The sequence below is a fragment of the Salmo salar genome, chromosome 11 (genome assembly GCF_965601325.2).
Source record: "Salmo salar chromosome 11, fSalSal1, whole genome shotgun sequence".
Lineage (NCBI taxonomy): Eukaryota > Metazoa > Chordata > Actinopteri > Salmoniformes > Salmonidae > Salmo > Salmo salar.
In genome coordinates this window covers 90980206-90999612 of record NC_138301.1, presented here as the reverse complement: position 1 = coordinate 90999612, position 19407 = coordinate 90980206, and the positions used below count along the sequence as shown (strand labels likewise).

At 42.9% G+C, this 19407-nt stretch overlaps 1 protein-coding gene across 2 annotated transcripts; it reads right to left on the bottom strand.

The window, feature by feature from the left end:
* Positions 1-2459: 2459 nt before the first annotated feature.
* Positions 2460-16283, bottom strand: man1b1a (mannosidase, alpha, class 1B, member 1a). 2 transcript variants are annotated; one of them, XM_014128376.3, is made up of 14 exons: positions 16182-16283; positions 14724-14867; positions 12769-12877; positions 12273-12508; positions 11946-12082; positions 11679-11800; positions 11339-11530; positions 11038-11186; positions 9820-10008; positions 9297-9487; positions 8974-9094; positions 8583-8777; positions 7913-8044; positions 2460-7005 (listed from the first exon to the last, which is right to left on the bottom strand). In XM_014128376.3, the coding sequence occupies exons 2-14, from the start codon at positions 14823-14825 to the stop codon at positions 6796-6798; spliced, it is 2085 nt and encodes a 694-aa protein (XP_013983851.1). In that variant the 5' UTR covers positions 14826-14867; positions 16182-16283; the 3' UTR covers positions 2460-6795. The 2 variants fall into 2 exon arrangements, with proteins under 2 accessions (XP_013983851.1, XP_013983850.1); XM_014128375.3 differs by having other exon boundaries at positions 15780-16260.
* Positions 16284-19407: the final 3124 nt, after the last annotated feature.

Genomic DNA, 19407 nt, shown 5'->3' with positions numbered 1-19407 from the left:
GAGGATAGTTTCAGGACTTTAACTACCTTTGGGAAGTACAGCACTTATATCATAGAGAAAGCTATTTCTATGACTGATCTTATGGGATATCAATGACTCAGGGCCTTGTCTGTCTCAGCACTTCTTCATTTGCCAGGACAGAAACACTCAGCTTCTCAATGTCCAGGAGCTCTTAAATATCCTTACAGATATCCTTAACAAACAGCACATTTCATGTGGTACCTCTTTACTACAGTTCCCACAATGTCGGGAACTGTACTTGCACTTTGAAACTCAGACCACTACTTTTAGCAAGAGTGCGTTTTTGTCTTTTTCAGTGGTTATGTGGAAAAGGAGCTGGATATGCTTGGAGGTGAACTAATTTCTGTGGTTGTCCTCATAGATCTTTCAGAGCCTAATTTCTTGGCAAGGGGCTCACAGACAGCTTGTGAAAACTCTCAAATTCCTCTCCAGGCGACAATTAGAAGCTTCCAGAAGCCTATGCCTGCTAGAGTATCACCGAGAGAAATACACAGCAAGACATACAGCAGCAAGCCCCCTGGCGCTTCCCCCTGGGCCTGGTACCCATAATCCAGAGCAGTAGCAACAGCAGTGACACAGGAGAAGCGGCAAAGCCTTAACGCTTCATGACAATCGCTGCTTCTTTGCTCTGATGCAATTGAAATACAACATCAGGTAAAAACTTGACATCTCACAGGGATTATATCAAACGTGCACAGATTGAAAATGGCCAAAGTGATAGCTTTGAATTGGAAAGGTTTAAAGAGGTAAACAAAGGGCTAACATGTTCAACAACTACTGTAGGCCATCATAGGAGAACAGTACATGTCAGCAGACTGGAAAGCACTACATGCGTTTATATTGTAGAGAGGGAAGGCAGAGCTGGGTCCTGTCACACTTGACTGTCAAGAGCAAAGTCGGGTTAGCCTCTGTTGTAGACAGAGAGATGGGGACAGAGATGTGCCACGTGGCGTCATATCTACAGACAGCCTGCTCAGAACACAACCTAACTCTGCACTTACAGGTAGACAGCTGAGTGCCCAGACACCTCTCAGAAGACACACACACACACACACACACACTCAAAGCTCTCCGTTTCACCCAACATGTCCTTCCTCTCTTCTTCCACTCAGGCCACTATCAGATGTGTGTACAACACCGTACAAAGTCTGTGTATGCGGTCATTGTAAAATGATTCCGAAGATGATCTCGCCCCCGGGGAATAACAGAGGGAATAACAGTGGGGATAACAGAGGGGATAACAGAGTTCTGATTCACATTACAAGCAAAGGGCTCTATGAGACACAGTCACAAACTACCCAGCCTGGAATAGTAGTAATTTACAAAAGGTTATATCCATACATGTTTGGCGTGGAATGTGCAGTAGTGGTCTGGTAGAGTATAGAGGACTCCTACCCATGTTCTTCTCCAACAAGAAACAAAGTAGTCAGGGTCTTTGTCCCAAACGCCACCCTATTCCATAGTGCACTATGGGCCCTGGTCAAAAGTAGTGCACTATATAGGGAGTAAGGTGGCATTTGTCTTACCTTGTCTGATACAAATGAGCCCCATGCCAATTTGCTGACTGACACTTGACTGAAGGAAAAAGCACAAATGACAGATGACAGCAGTGTCCCAAACCCAAATACTCATAATCGTTATTTGTCACACGCCAATCACACAGTGACCTGAGGAGACCAGCTTTCTGATCAGATCTAATTAAGTGTCAATCAAAATGAGAACACACGTGCACACCCACACACAAGATCAAGCAGTCTGAGCTTAACAAGCGGCAAGCCTTATACATAAAGCTAGTTAAAAAGTTCCCTCGTGGCTAAGGAAGAGTTGCCTTAATTACTATGCTGTATGCATCACTATGACGCTTTGGTTATAAAAACAAAGCTTCATGCTTCTAGCAAAGTTTCATGCTTCAAAATAATGCACCACAGGTACACGTACATCCTGTTTTTGCTGCCTCCTGGTGTTACAACTTAGTACAGAACTATTATTGGCTTTAACAGGAACAGTGGGTAAAGAAAATACAAGGAAAAGTTTATTTTAAAAAAGGCGAGACTATGAATCATACATGGCACACTAGAGAAACTTGTAATTAACCCCCCAGATCAGTTTCAATACATGACTAATAATGTACTCTGCATGATACTGTAGCTCTGTGAAATAAATCATAAGTACCCTGTGACAAGCCAGAAGAGAAAAGGTATGAACTATGGAGTCATTAACTAGAATCAAATTATCTATATTCTACATAATGAAGTATTTTACCTTTGGCTCGGTCCACAGTTAAAAGTACCAACAGGCAGGAATTTACATAGATTTACATTATTTACATTAGCAAGGACAGAAATTCTCAACTCGTTAATGAAATACAATCATCAATCAATGAGGCTTTATGTACTGGAGGGTATCTATTCACAAAAAAGGAAAACAAGATTAACGGCTTAGTTTAAAATCTTTATTGTCGATCCAAATGACAGAAAAACTGGTTATTGTTGTATGGACAGGGTTTGAGAGAAGCTGCGGCCGGACTTACAAAAGCAGTGTGGAAAATATTACAGTCTGTGGCGTGACAATCTTAGAGAGCTGAAAGGATTCTCCAAAGTCAAGCTTCATAGGTAGCAGTTCAACGGCAAGGCAATCCCTGTGACCACTATCTTCATTAAGAAATTGCCAGGCTTAGTAGTCTTTGGGGGAAGATTTGACCCTTCTTTAATGGACGCTACTCCTTAAACAGTTCAATGAATTGATTGTGAGAACACAAAACACTATTAATCATGTCTTTGGTCTATGACGCAAGGGTCATATTTGCAATCTGCACCAACAGATCGCTACATGAGAGAGCAACATTATCAATCTATAAATCAGTATTGAGTGGACAACATTTTATATTTTGTAGGGCCTTTTAAAACACGTAATGTCAGTGAGTTTCTACATTTCTAAATGAGCGGCAGGTAGCCTACCAGTTAGAGCGTTGAGTCAGTAACCGAAAAGGTTGCTAGTTCAAATCCCCGAGACGACTATGGAAAACAAATCTGTCGCTGCCCTTGAGCAGGCTATTAACCCTAATAACAGATGTGCAAAAAACACATTTCCATTTTACCACACACTGTAAAGGTCACGTTGGAGAAACAACAAATAAGTACCCCTATTTTGACTTTTTTTCCCTCCCTCTCATTTCTCCCCATGGAGCTATTTAATTTCCAACCCAATAAAAGTACCGGGAGATGTTAATTCAATCTTCGGATGCTTTTCATTATGGCCATGTAATAGTTTCAAATATGAAAAATCATGATGTGTTAAATATAAAATGACCTCTCTGAAACTCCGAGTTGTGTATTGAAGTGTTCGCCATGGTGACAAACGACTACATTCCTTTTCTCAGGTCTTTAGTCTCCTCCAATCTTTAAAAACTCACACCAACTATGCACCAATGACTATCATGAATATTTGATCGCGTTTAAAGCCTGACTGGGGCCAAAGCCGAGAAGCAATTACAGGAACAGCACACAATCTCTGGGAGTGAGGAAGCTGCCACTCGCTAGTTGCTATAGCTTGGAAGGCACAACGTTAAAATAACTTCCAACACACCACAACAGGTGGTAGGGAAGGTAAGCTGTGCTGTGGATGACAGACCGTGTGGAGGAGTGTTCCGCCAAGCACTGGTGCAGGGCCAATTTTGCCTACTCAAATCCTGATGGTATAGGTCAAGATTTGGTTACAGAAATCTACCTATGAAATATAGCCTACTGTAATGAGTGATGATAGGTTGTGCTTTGCTAAATTATGTATTTTTTTTTTAAAGCAGTTGATCAACTAGAAGAATTATAGTTAAAATGCTTAAAGAAGCACAATACAAGGGCTATGAAATGAAACAATTGATGTCAGCGAAAGTGTGTGACTTCAGGACAACCTGTCTCAAATGGTACCCAATTCCCTATATAATGAACTACTTTTGACCTGGGCTCTGGTATATAGGGAATAGGGTGCTATTAGGGACGCACATCTCTCCACCTCTCTGGAGAGGTCTATAATTCATACTGGGAGAAGCACAATTAAATATAAGCAACACCATTGGTTAAAAGGTTCAATGCAGCAGTTTTTATCTCAATAGCAAATCATTTCTGGGTAACAATTAAGTACCTTACTGTGATTGTTTTCAATTAAAATAGTCAACGAAAATATTTAGCAAATAGCAAAATAGAATTTCACTAGGACTGTCTGGGAGGGGTCTGATATTGGCAAAGGCTTGAAACTCTCGATCTTATTAGTCTAACTAATTTACCCCATGGTGAGGTCACCATGGAAAGACCAGTGCTCCAACCCACCAAAACAGGCTGAAATTTCAGGCCAAGTTCAAGCAGCTCTTACACTAAAACGGCATTCTCATTTTCACAATATTATTCGAAACTCATAATGTGGAAATATATACAAAAACACTGAAATCACATGTTTGACTGCACTGGGCCTTTAACACGTCAAAAGGGGGAAACACAATCACAACATTCAGGAGACCATTTAAAAAGAATGCCCATAAAATATTTACACTTGTTACGCAATCATTTTACTTGAAACCTCCCAAATAGTAAGCTATAAGACACCTTCCTTGCCAAAATGCTCTACAAGACATAACCATTAACTATATACACTGTGTACAAAACATTAGGGACACCTGCTCTTTCCAAAACAGACTGACCAGGTGAAAGCTATGATCCCTTATTGATGTCACTTGTTAAATCCAATTCAATGTGAGTGTAGATGAAGGAAAGGAGACAGGTTAAAAAAATGATTACAAGAGACAATTGAGACATGTAATGTGTATGTGTGGCATTCAGCGGGTGAATGGGCAAGACAAAATATTTAAGTGCCTCTGAACAGAGTATGGTAGTAGGTCCCAGGGGCACCAGTTTGAGTGTGTAAATGAAACGCAGCTGGGTTTTCCACGCTCAGTTTCCCATGTGCATCAAGAATGGTCCACCACCCAACTGTGGGAAGCATGGGAGTCAACATGGGCCAACATCCCTGTGGAACGCTTTCAACACCTTGTAGAGTCCATGTCCCGACGAACTGAGGCTGTTCTGAGGGCAAACGGGGGCACGACTTTATTAGGAAGGTGTTCCTAATGTTTTGTACACTCAGTGTCTACCCTGGACATCTTCAGCAGGCACAGCATAAAATTGGGAGAAACAACCATTTGTGATTGAGCGCTCTGTAGGTGTGCTTAACTAGCCCTCAGCCTAATATCACAAACACCTTAAGAAAACAAGAACCCTTCTCATAGACTCTTACTAGTCTATATTCATTCATTCTGGTATTAATTCTGACTGATAATGAGTCGGGCTTTGTAACAGATTTAATTCAAGCAACAAGAATATATTCTACCCAGAACCCAAACATGAGAATTCTCAGTGGCAGCACTCTAATTAGGCTGTGGCAAGTCCATTAATCTAGGAAACCAGAACCCAAAATGTCGCAGTTCAGTCATGAGAGACTTGCCTACAAGTCGATTGCATAAACCTTAACTCCCTCACGATGAGACGAATACACAGACACATGGTCCCAAATGAAATATGCATGAAATTCTCATAACACAGCAATATTGAGTTATTTACACAACTTATGTCTGCATTGGTGAAATCACATTTAAAAGTATACAAACGTGCCATTACTTCATTACCTCGATTCCGTTCCCAATTACCCTTCATACAATCCCATGAAACAGGAGGGTTAGACTTGTTATAAGTCATCATGAAAAACACAAAAACAAATCAATGAAAAAAAATAAAAATAAAACACATTGACCATAAATACATTTTAAAAAATAACTGTCATTGTAGGCTGTGGTCCCATGTGCAACAATGATTCATGGCATTTCATTCATAGGCCATCAGTGTTGGTTTTTATCTATTCAGCTAAATCACACAGAATCACCTGTATGCATCACTACTCAAAATCTACTCCCACATCACTTAAATATACAAAAAGACAAATCCTTACATTTTAGAGATGAAAGTGCAAAGCATTTTTTCATCACAGGAGCTTCACAGTCACGGTACTATAGGCTACTTCAACTGGTCCTCCACATCGACAGTAGTAACTAGTGGTGTAAGGCCCATAGAAATAGAATGAACACACAAAATGGATTAACCGACATAAATGGCGACGCCCATTCTACTCATTCTATTTCTGTGGTAATGGCTATCAAGGAGAGGAACTCCTGAAAGACCTATGGGGTAGGAGTGTTTCACCTACCATTAAAGCCTCTCAACAATTCAACCCATGTATTCAGTACTCCCTTCAGGGTAAACAATGCTCTAACATAAATGTATAGGACAAATCAATGGGAAAGCGTAATCATCTTCTGGTACTTCCACCTTATTACATATCCTTCGTCAGCCGGTCGGGGAGGGGAAGGGAGAGGATTATACTACTTTTTAGTGTTTGATTATTTTCTAACTGGCACCTGGGGGAGTCTCAGTCTAGTTTCTGTTGAGCTGATTCTGTAGACCTTCACTCTTCTTGTTTCTTTTAAACTGAACAGCAAGCCATCAAGATTCTCAAGTGTGTCTACTCCAAAAGATTTGTACAAGAGACCAGCTCTATACCAGCTCTATCTCCCCCCCCCATCCAAGGAAAACCTCTCCACTTGAAAACCCATTGACGACTTTGTCTTCTACTGTGCACAGTGAGTCAAGCTGGATCCATTGAGAAGGCAACAGCTAGGAAGTTCAAACCCTGGATCTCGTGGTAGGCTACTTCCCTATGACATCACTTCCTGTCTCAGACAGGGGGCAATTGCCAGATGGGTAGTGGGTGGGCCTCTGTGTTGAACACGTATTTGTCCAGGCTGAGCAGCTCCAGGTCGTCTGAAAACAGCAGGTAGAAGTACTTGAGCGTCTCCCCCAGGAAGAAGCTCTCCATCTTGTCCCTCGGACCCGGGTTCACGGGGTCGCGCACGTTACTGATGGAAGTGTAGCCTCCACTTGGCACCTGGACAGGAAGACGAGCATGAGGGGAAGCAGCGAGTAACACAGGAAACCCAAACGAAACCCCATCTACAAAACTGTCTTTGACTGTGCACCACCACCACAGCGAGTCAAGCTGGATCCCTTGAGAAGGCAGCTTGGTATAACAGCTCAAGATGATTATGTTAATTGAGAAATTCAAGTACTCACCCAATTGTCTTCCTACAGATGGTGTCTTTCTAATGCAACCGTGTTGCCATGAGCTATCTGTCATGCAAATTGTGGAACTTTTTTTTATTTTTTATAATAATAATAAAGATTCCTCTGCAGCTGCATGATAGTAGAACCTGTTTTTTTTTAATGACGGCGTTCTGGCATTGACACGCTATGAAACAGCTGGCAGACGCACCAGCTGGCCGAACCCATACACCACCAGTCAACCAGGTGATCAAACTTGTTGTAGTTAGCACACACACCTTACAGACATCAATGTTTTAACTTGGAGCAAGCTGGCTGATGGAAGTCATACTCCCCGGAATGACGGGGCTGTTCTCAGAATTTAGCTTGTTTCATAACGCAGCCAGCGGGATTGGCTCAGCTAACAACCAAGCTAGCTAGCTATAATATTCAGGCACATTTCAAACTTCAGAAATAGCGCTTCTTCAACCACAAAACTCCTTAGCTAGGTGTAGAATTTCGTAATTAAGACTTGCCCAGGAAGAAAATGTCAACATTTACCACAGGGTTATATAGTTTTTGTTAAGATTCATTCTGACTGTTAGTGGGTTAATTAGACAAAGTCAGCGCAGTAACATTGTTGCCAAACAACTATTGATCTATCCAATGACTGTCTGGCAAGTTATCAGACGTAACAGATCAGTGAAGGTGGAGTCGCTGTGCTGTCTGGCGTACAGTAAAACGTTGGGACTCACCCTGGTATATTTGTTGAAGCTCTCTAGAATGTCCCAGCCCCAGTCTCTGTATTTGGCGTCCTTAGTGAACCTGTACAGGTAGAACAGACTCTCCACGGTCTCTGGTCTCAGGAGGTTGTGTCTGTCTGCAGGCTGGGGGGAGAAAAGACGTGCAAACTCACATTGGGGTGCATCCCATCCCCTATACAGCGCACTACTTTTAGGGAATAGGGTGCCATTTGAGGCTCAACCATAAACATTAACGGTAAAGTGAAGGCAAACACATTTTTGTACGCTTTGATTGGAGATGTTTGTATATGCTGTAGCAGTTCCAACCTAAATCAAATGGAATTTTCAAACGACCTTAAGAACTGACGAGTCGTATTTGGAAAGCAAATTGAGGGTTAGTTCCAGCAGTGAGGAGAAAAAGATCAGAGCTGTTTTCAGCTTTATTACGCTGTAGAGCCACACTTGACTCCTGTTACTCCGCCATTAAACATCTCTAGAGAAGGAAGACAGAGAAATAAGACGCGCATCATAGTAAATTAGGATTGGAAGACATACAGTAGGAGCCAAATACATCTATATCTCACACAGTGTCCTAAGTTGCACCCTATTCCCCATGTTGTGCACTAAATAAAGAGCAGCGTGCCATCTGGGATGCTCTCAATATTGTTCTTGTAGAACCCACCTTGACGTCGATGTCTCGCCCGTCGTAGGGCTGCAGGTTGAAGTGGGCAATCTCAGGGCTCAGGCCCGTCTCCATCTGGATGTACATCTGGTGGCACGTCTCCATCAGCTGCAGGGCCAGCTCCATGTGATCCTCCGGCAGCCCATTGTGGGCACCCAGCGCAAGCGTGCCAGGCAGGAAACACACCAGGTGGTCCTGAGAGAGAGAGCGAGAAAGCCAGATTGAGCGAGAGGGACAGGGGTAGAGAGAGACAGGGGGAGAGGGTGCGAGAGGGGGGAGAGAGAGTGAGCGAGAGAGTGAGTGAGTGAGAGGGGAGAGAGCGTTTATTGTAAACATGTAAAGTAGTACATACAGTGTGTATTGGTATTGGATGTTCTGTGTAGTCTCTCACCATCTTGGGGTTAAAGCGATTGTGGTTGAGCTCCCCTACGAAGGTCAGCTTTCTGGGGCCACTGGTTCTCAGCAGGTGCTTCTTGACCCCCTCTATTGCCTCCAGGTAGTCCTCCAACAGACTAAACAACACACCCATCAATCTCTATTAGTTTATCTGAAATCCGGCAGTCTCCTCAAAGCACTCTAATCTAATCATATATGTGATCTGGGCCTGTATTCATAAAGCCTCTCGAGTAGGTGTGCTGATCTAGGATCAGGTCCTCTGTGTCCATGCCATCTTAGTCATTATCTTAAAGGCAAAATTGATAGGAAGGTGCTTACTCTGGTTCCGTCTTGCCTCCCTGGATCCACTGTTTGAGCAGGTACTCATAGTAGCTGTCAGCCCGGGCCCCCAGGGTGAAGACTCCTTTGTGGGTGAATTGGCCGCTGTTGGTGTTGATGAACATGGGCACCAGGCCGTCATGCTTCCCTGGCAGCTTATGGACCAGCCTCATCACCTCATTCACCACCTCCTAGGGATGCACAGGCAGGTTGATAAAGACTTGGGTCATATTCATTAGAGCGGACTGTAGAAAAACGTTTTGCAACGGAACACCTTCTCAAATTCAAACCTATGCAATAACAAGGTAAACTCCTCACACTTCAACCTATTCGGCTGGACAGAGATTTGGTGTCCGAAATTTACGTATTGAGACAATGGTTTTTCAATGGGAGTCATCCGTTGACAGATAACAGAGATCACTGTCTGAACATTTTTTATAAAAAAAAAAAAAATAAAAAAAAACGTAGTCTACACTCAGAACACACATGACACGATACATAGAGCCCCCCTCTCTGGCCTCACCTGGTACTGCGGGTCCTGGGTGAGGCGGCTGAGCTCTCTGAACTCCAGCTGGACACTGGTGACCTCGGCCAGGGTGCTGTCAGACGTCCAGCGAGGGGGGTGGGCCGTTCCCTTCCCAATGTTCACATCAGAGAAGGGGATCTTGGAGGGGGTTTTGAAAGCAGGCATCAACCTCAAGCCAATATCTTTCTACAAGAGCACAAGGGAAGGAAAGATGAGAACATAGCTATCAATCCTCATTAGCACTCATTAGTAAATTAGCTAATTGAATTAAGTACTTGTCTGACTCATTAATTCTTCAGATTTTTTTTCAAAATTGGCTTTGAATCAAAATACTTTCCATTAATTTATCATAACCTCAGGCAATGAAACGTACTAAGTTTGTAGATACAATTTGAGGTTTTCAGTGATTTATTTAGAAAGAAGAATTTGAACATTGGTTGAGAATGTGCATGTTTGAATTTAGGTGGGTGATAAAAAAAAAAGGTTGATCTCATATTTATCTAACTTGCGCATCACCAGTTAGTAAACAACTTTGCATAGAGCTTTTATGACCGGTTTAAATTAAAAACATTTTGCTCGTGGTATTCCCATGTGGGAAGAAAATAGTATTTTTCCTGCTCTGATGTACACTGAGTATACAAAACATCTTCCTATTATTGAGTTGTACCCCCTTTTGCCCTCAGAACAGTCTCAATTCGTCGGGGCATGGACACTAAAAGGTGTTGAAAGCATTCCAGAGAGATGCTGGCCCATGTTGACTCCAATGCTTCCCATAGTTGTGTCAAGTTGGCTGGATGTCCTTTGGGTGGTGGACCATTCTTGATACACACGGGAGACTGTTGTGCCAGCGTTGCGTAGCAGTTCTTGACACACTCAAACTGGTACGCCTGGCACCTACTACCATACCCCGTATAAAGTCAATTCAATCTTTTGTCTTGCCCATTCGCCCTCAATGGCGCACATACACAATACATGTCTCAAGGCTTAAAAATAATTTTTTAACCTGTCTCCTTCCCTTCCTCTACACTGACTGAAGTGGATTTAACAAGTTACATCAATAAGGGATCATAGCTTTCACCTGGTCAGTGTTCCTAATGTTTTGTACACTCAGGGTATGTGTCAGCCAGAAGCCCCAGGGATCAGTGAATAGTGAGATTGAAAGGGTGAAAGAAGAGTCGCCCAATCTGTCCTAGCCTTCCTTCCCATGTCACTCACAGCCTTCTCCAGGAACATCTCGTCGCCAGTCAGGTGGTAGGTGCTTAGCAGGCCTCCCAGGATCCGGATGGTGCTCTCAAACAGGTTCACGTCTACATTCTTAGAGAATGACAACTCAGTCTCCACCCACTTCCTCGCCTCCTCAAACTCTGTGAGCGAGCGAGCAAGCAAGCAAGCGAGAGACAGGGAGACAGAGAGAGAAATTCAGCCTTGGGTTCTGTTTCACAGCTGCAAATAGAAAGAAGCAATTAGTAAAGAGAGAGCGGGGTGTGTCTGTTTCTGTGTTAGGAGACCTAGCTACCTTCTTTCAGTCCCAGGATCCACATTGTGTCCAGAGCATCAATGAGAGTCAGGCCCAGGCCAAACCACTCCCCGTAGGACTTAGACACAGGCTTGAGCTCATCATGACCCCAGGCAAACTCCTTATAGCCCTTCCACGCATGCCTAAAGGCCTCTCGCACCATCTCCAGCCTGTCCACAGGCTTCACTGAAACTACACACAGTAAGCACATTCTCTCAAGCACACACACAAACATGTATATTCCTGAAGCCAAAGACACCACAACTGGTCAAGCTCTGGAGTGGGTGAGGGTGTGCGGTATGGTTGAGGGTGTGAGATGGTGCGTGTGGCAGAGACTTACCTGGTGCCAGTGGGGCTGTGTCCTCAGGGTTGACTGGCACCGGAGGTACAGCGACATCCTTCTCATGGGCAGAGGGTGGGGGTTCTGTAGCCTCGTCTGCCTCGATCATGGCTCCTCGCCAGCTACGTGTATGAAACACATAACACATATAAAGGACATGGAGCTGTAAATAAATAGTAATAACAGTATTACCGCAGAATGATCCTGATTGGGCAAGAGAGTTGAATTCGACATCGAGTGTCGTTACGGTTGACAATAGGTTTTTACCTGACAAGAGGCTTCTCTCCCTCGTCCTCTTCAGCTTTCTCCACTGGCACTTTCTCCACTGGTTTTACCAGTGAATCTGATACATTCCGCTCCTTCTGCAGGCTTGGAGGTCCTCTCTTGTTGGGGAATGGTCTCTTCTACATAGGTAAACAGAGCTAATTAGAATACTTTACAGCAAGTTCTGACAAAGGTGCTGACGGACAGCCAAAACAGTTGCTTCACTGTCTGTTCTTGGACCCAGAATCACTTGAATGGTTGTTAGGTTTTATTAAACATAAAACCAATCAAAGTAGTTAAGTATAGTGCAATAGCCAGACTGGTCCTGACCTTGGCTGGAGGTTTGGGTATAGAGGGGACCTTTGGCCTCCGGGGTTCTGGAATGACCTCTGGTATGAGTCCTGGACCCACAGCTAGACCCAACTCTGGGCCGACCGCTACACCAGCCAGGCCCACAGCCGGACCTCCAGCTGGGCCAGCCACAGGGTTTACCCCTGGAGGGACGGGTTTCAGGCCTCTTTCCCAGTCTTCATCCCAGTCCTCCCTTACCGCCCTGTCCGACATGCCTTAGTGCACGCACACACACACACAGCACACACACACACACACACACACACACACACACACACACACACACACACACACACACACACACACACACACACACACACACACACACACACACACACACACACACACACACACACACACACACACACACAAATACAAACATCAATACACAGCACAGGAGCATGCTCTGAAACATCAATAGCAGCATACAAATACAAAAGACTAACAGCGAGTGAGAGTGGGGAAAGAGGCCTACCTCTCCATTGCTCTGAGAAGCTTGGGTAGGAGAGCAGTCCACATATCAGCAGCAGAGCCAGCAGGAAGAGGATGAGACTGCGCTGCAGCCGAGACAGCTGCTTCCACTTCTACAGAGGAGAGAGGAAAATAAGCACTCAAAAGCAATTTAACATCTATCAATTGATCCTTCGCTAAGCCTGGCCCCGGAACTTTGGGCAACCAATTGCAGCGCTCCAATGTAGACAGCAACTGTTGACGAGTCTGACACCTCGGACAAGCTCACGTTAGAAACGCATGACGCAAGCCAGTGGGGGAAAACATTTATTGTTTAAATGGCTAAATAATTGAAAAGTATACCAGGGGTACTTGCCACTGTGATTCCTGAATTGCAGAGCCTGTTGGCGTATTTTTTAAAATCCCAAATTATACTTCCGTTACATTGTTTGTTAGCTAGCTTTCAGTCTCATTGACCACCAAATGTTGCTAACGCTAGCTAGCCACTTAATAGAACTTGGCTATATCATGAATATAACTAATCTGCTGTCGACATCAGCAAACGATTTGAGAGCACTTTTTAGCTCCAAAAGTGCTTAGTAGCTTCGACTGCATGCACAGTGCATTCAGACCCCTCCAGTGGCTAGCTACACTACAACCAGAATTTTACCAGGTTCCCTTGAAGCAATTGTAATGACAGTCCACCACAACATACCCAAGAGATTCCTGATTAGCAAGGGGTAGTCTGTGCTTAATTTCATTGTGTATTAAGAAGGGGATTTCGCCAGTGTTTCCTGAGAAAATGTTGCCTGCGCTTGCGACAGTAAACAAGTGGGCAGGGCTTAGCGAAGGGTCAATTCAAATGACAGTAGGACCGTAGCTCATTTCCCCATACCAAATCACCATTTATGAGGGATAAAAGGTTTTGACAAACACTGTGTAAGCTATTGTGTTACTTGCCCGGTACAACTCCAACATCTCTAGATGGTTGTTTTTCCACTAGCTTACACAGACTGATATATGCAAGCAAGCAGTGAGGATAGAGGGATGCTCTCCCATGGGAGACAACAAAAAATAGCTAGAGGCACAACAGGCTACACGCAAATACTGTAGGCCGGCTACTTAGCCTAATTAACACTTGTGTTGAGCTCAAATACCTCTCTGAGCAATTATCAGTGAGCCATGATGGAAAACAATGCATCACTGTCTCAGAAGAGACTGTCACTGGAATCCATCTAAGTAAGACAATACACAAGAAGACATAGCCTAGTCTGCCCTATACCAATGAAAACTACTATAAGCCATACTCCTTACATTCATGATAGCTATTATTTTTGCATATTGCACCAGCATATACGAAACAAAATAATGGCAGGTTTAAAAAGCACATCTCTGCTGGTTCTGTTAAGCACCTGAAAACCAGGGGCGTATTCATTACAGAAACAGCAAAACAAAAGTTTCTATTGGATAAATTCAGGTAGGTCCCTTCTCGTTTCATTCCGCTTGCTTCTGTTTAATAAACATTTTACAACAGCTCTAGTCCATGTTGATCTCCCAATCAGTTATCTTTCAATCAACAAGAAAGTACCAACGACCTATCTGGAAGCATCTCAATGCTTGACTGGAGGAGGTAGGCTACAATACCTTTTATCAGGGGGGATTTCCTTTGAGAGTGAAATATGAAACCAGTTTGAAAGAAGGACAGCAAACACAAGGACATGCTGATTTTGGCATAACAGCACCGTATTGAGAAAAGAGTGGGACAAAGCCTGGGGCCGTATGCATAAATCTTCTCCGAGTAGGAGTGCTGATTTAGGTACAGTTTAGCCTTTTAGATCACACTGAATAAGATTAAGTGGAAAAGGGGGGAGCTGATCCTAGATAAGCACTCCTACTCAGAGTTGCTTGATACATATGGCCCCAGTTCACAGTTGTGAGAAAGTGGCTGCAGGACAAGGGCTTGAAATAAATAATACTCACCCTCCAGCAGGACTGGCGGCGGTGCTTTCCGTTGTTGTAGCTGCGGCTATGTTGGTCACTGAGGGTCAGTGCGATGAAGTCCTTTCTAGATGGAGGGTACATCTCTCCAGCTGAGTGGTACCGTCATATGTCAAAGACGCTGGACTGAGGGATGGGGAAGAGAAGGGAATAGTTTAGGATTAATTGACCTAAAAAAAGCCAGAGGAAAAATAACAGGAGTGTCTCAACTCTTCCTTTAAGTTAAGGGTCCATTTGACTCATTATTTCATTTAGTTTGTTTCAATGTCCACAAGGTGGCTTTTTATTGTCAGCTAGCTAGCTAACATTACTTGAACTAAGAGTAGCAACTAAGGCATCAAGGCCAGTTAGATAGCAACTGAACTAGTTGTCTATGGAATAGCCCCTGCCTGGAGATCAAAAAAAGAAAAAGTAGAAACAGCTTTAAAAAGCAGGCAAAGGTTTTAATTTGGACAAGGTTGCGTCTATAAGAGAAACCACTCCACACCCCACTGCTGGCCAGGTGTATTTATTTTAATGATAGGTATGAGGTGCAATGAAGTTTGTTTTAATGTTAAATTAATATGGTTGATTTTTAAGGTTGGGGAAAGTGCAGTGAATAGTGCCACTTTTTAGGATGTCAACATAAATGAATGCATTTATGGTTGTTTGTAATTTTGTCTTGGCTTTTAAACCATTATAATTGTTATTACCATCGAGGACCACTTTGGAAACAAGCGTTTTAATGAATACTTTCATGTGATATCCTCTGGGTCCACATTGTACATTTTGTTGTATATGTCTGTTGCCCAAATTAAATTAAATCTGGCTGGCTAGTTAGCTATGATTCATAACTCCAAAAGACAAGGCTTTTTGCAATCTGTCTTGTCTTTGGAGTTAAAAACTATAAATATAGTTTGCTAGGAGTTATGAATCATACCTAGCTAGTTGGCTGACAATTTGTCGCCAACTAGCTACAGCTATGTCACAGACAAAAGTAGGAACCTTTTAGTTCTTTGGCTAGCTATGTCACTCAAAAGTACCCCATACGCTTATTACCTTTTCCCGCTGTGCCCAGGTAGCGAACGTTAGCCTCCGTTGTTGTCACACTGACTGTATTCTCTCCGGGCGCGTTAGGAAGAGCGAGTCATGATGAGCTAGCTCTAGCTAGCTACCTATCCTATAACCTACAACATTGGAAAGCTAGCTATCATAGTGTTGACTTGTACTGTTGACAATTGATCCACATATCTCGCAAGTGAAGAGAGAATCCCTTTAATTTCCCCAGTAACAACAACATGGCAAGCTAGCTACTATATATTGTTCGCTTACGTTAGCTAGCCTTTCGATAGCTGCCTCTAGTTAGCTATCTTACTTTTTTTCGCTTCCAAACAGTGGACGGTTTTGTAAAGACCAACATCTATCTAGGTTCGGGTGCCCAGTCTGGTAAATTTTACTAACCTCCACTGGTGAAAATTGTGGTTAGCTGATAGCAGCTTGCATCCTCAAAAAGTGACAGCTCACCAATGGGCGTATTCGTTTTGCATGGTCCGGTGCCCCGGTTGGCGGAGATTGTTATTTTGGAAACTCCACCAACCCCGGACATTTCAGTGTGGGTCACATGACTCGAGGCCGCGTCATCATTGGCTGTGAGACGTCGCGGCCCTGCCCACCCGTGGGGAAAATAACCCTGTGGTTATTGCCCGCCTGTGGGGAACATAACCCTGTACTTATTACCCCATTGGCTCACAGTAAAAACGTGACCTTTTCAAACTCAATTTTGTTGTTGTCCTCTTGTTTTAGTCAATTACAAAACTACATTTAAGAAAAGTACAATATGTCTAAAGATTACTTTTCCACAATGCCTGCTCACTACTTATAAAAGCGTAATATTTGAGGGCTTCCCTCATGCTTGTTTTCATGAAGGCGTTAGCAGACACTTGAGTGAGTTAGTGAGTGAGTGATAAACTCCCATATCGATTGGGTGAAATACCACAGCGTGCAATCACAGCAGCAAGATTTGTGACCTGTTGCCACAAGAAAAGGGCTACCAGTGAAGAACAAACACCACTGTAAATAGAACCTATATTTATGTTTATTTATTTTCCCTTTTGTACTTGAACTATTTGCACATTATTACAACACTGTATATAGACATAATATGACATTTGAAATGTCTTTATTATTTTGGAACTTTTTCTGTAATTTTTTTGTTTATTTCACTTTTGTTTATTATCTATTTCACTTGCTTTGGCAATGTAAACATATGTTTCCCATGCCAATAAAACCCCTTAAATTGAATTGAGTGAGTGAGTGCTAGCTACTGTAGTTACCCGACCGGAACATTAAGCTAGCCAAGACCAACAACACAAGCAAACAGACTATACAGCTACAAGTAGTGAATGGAGTTACAATGTTTTACTTGTGATTAAATGTTTTCCACACACGTAGCTAGCGCAATGTTTCCCTATAAAAATAACAATTAATTTACTGAGGAGGATGGTCCTCTCCGTCCTCCTCTGAGAAGCCTCCACTGGTGAAAACAATATGTTTTGTAATTTCTCGTTATAACAAGTTTGGTAGCAACATGTGAAAATTGTTGTGGAAATCTGTTGCAGCTCAAGTCGACTACAAAATCCACAATGCAATGTTCTCTCTCTCTAGGCTTGCTAGTTAGCAAGCAAACTACATACAATAATAGCAAAGTCAGTATCTGCATGTGAAGTAGATAGCTGTATAATCGCCTAAAAAACAGAACTATCAATTTAGGAGTCTATCTCACCGATTTCAACTTGCAGTTGGCCTCTGCACAGAGCAAGTGCAGAGTACGTTGCTATGGCAACAACAGCCCTTTCCCACGTTTCCCAGACACACAGGGTGGATTGCCAGATGGTACTTGAAGGAGAAACTGAGTTGAATCATTTGGTGCACTATTTAGATTGAGCATATCTAAGCGAAATATATATGTCCCAAGACCAGCTCAGTTAATCCATACCATTGTGTCGCTGAGTTGTGATAATGCTACAGCAAATGTACATTATCCTAGGAGCATTGACAGACAATGTAAGTAACCTAATTTCTGTCACTCTAACTGCCCTGAATGCCTCTGTTGATCCTACAGCTATTGTATGCAGTAATCATGTGCCTATGCACCAGAGTTATATTGTTAGAACTGAGGCGGTGTGCCCTAGTAGGAAGTCCACTGTGTGCACCTCACCCTGCAATATCAGCTCAACCATAAATAACATGAGCATGTCTACTTCTGATACTCTTCCCAGAATAGTGCTAAAAAATAGCCCACATTAACATATGTAGCCTAAGAAACAAGGTTCATGAAATCAATACCTTGCTAGTAACAGATGACATTCATATTCTGACTATCTCAGGAACTCACTTAGATAATATGTTGTTATGTGTTAATAACATTTAGATTACTTTACCCAGCAGGCAATTGCAGGGGGCAGGTGGTTGAAGAATGCCTTGCATCGCTAAACATGGAGTTTTCTAGCTGAAGTATATGTTCATTAAAAGTAGTTAAACCTACGCCCCGGTTTGTCATTATATAAGTGTCACGTCCTGACCAGTAAAAGGGGTTATTTGTTATTGTAATTTGCTCAGGGCGTGGCAGGGGTGTTTGTTTTGTGTGTTTCGGGGTTTTTGGTGTATGTTCTATGTTTTCTATTTCTATGTGGGTTTTCTAGTTTTCTATTTCTATGTTAGTTTTGGGAACGACCTCCAATTAGAAACAGCTGGTTGTCGTTGCTTCTAATTGGAGGCCATATTTAAGTGGGTTTATTTTCTCTTGTGTTTGTGGGTGGTTGTTCCATGTGTAGTCTATGTACCGTACAGGACTGTTTTTCGTTGTGCTTTTGTTCAGTGTTCATTTCTTTAATAAATCAAGAAGATGATTCACATCCCCGCTGCAGTTTGGTCCGGTCGTTACGACGGTTATGACAATAAGGAACAAACATAACAAGGTGTCAGATTGGTAGTCGCTATGACGAGACAGAGAAAAGAAAGGAGTAACTGCAAATTTCAGCACAAAAATTGAACATTCTACCACAAGTCAAGTGACGTGAGTAGTCGAAGATGCTAGCTTGCAAGAGTGAGGGCAACGAGCCGCAGCAGCGAGAGTTTTATTTTTTTATTTTTTATCTTTATTTTAACAGGGAAAACAGCCTGAGACCTGGATCTCTTTTACGGCTGTGCCCTGTGTAAACATGTTGACATGTACAGTTTTAGGCATACAGACAAGAACATTTCAAACATACAAAACAAAGACACAATTCAACAGTGGCAGCAGCGAGAGCGAGGCTGCATTGGAATCTGTTGATGAGCAACATACTGAAGTAAGAGAAATTGACACTGTTCTTGTTCTCTGTCATGGATAGGATTAGTCCTCCTACTCGTATGGGGTTAACAGGCAATTTAGCTGACAATTGGAAACGTTTCAAGCAGAGATTCAATATCTAACTAGCAGCCAGTGGTGCAGGGGGAGATGATGACATATTGAAAGCTTCCATTTTTCTGCATGTTATTGGAGAGGATGCATTGGACATTTACAATAGCTTTCAGCAAGACAAGGCAAACTTGACATTGACTGTGCTAATGGATAGATTTGAGGAGTATTTCGTACCAAGCCAGAACGTCACGTTTGAGAGATACAAGTTTTTCTCTCATGATCAGA

Coding starts and splice junctions, on each gene's coding strand:
- man1b1a (XM_014128376.3), bottom strand. CDS start 14,825: ATGTACCCTCCATCTAGAAAGGACTTCATCGCACTGACCCTCAGTGAC. Junction 11,801..11,945: donor GGAGAGAAGCCTCTTGTCAG/GTAAAAACCTAT, acceptor TCATACACGTAG/CTGGCGAGGAGCCATGATCG. Junction 9,488..9,819: donor CCCAGGACCCGCAGTACCAG/GTGAGGCCAGAG, acceptor GTGCATCCCTAG/GAGGTGGTGAATGAGGTGAT.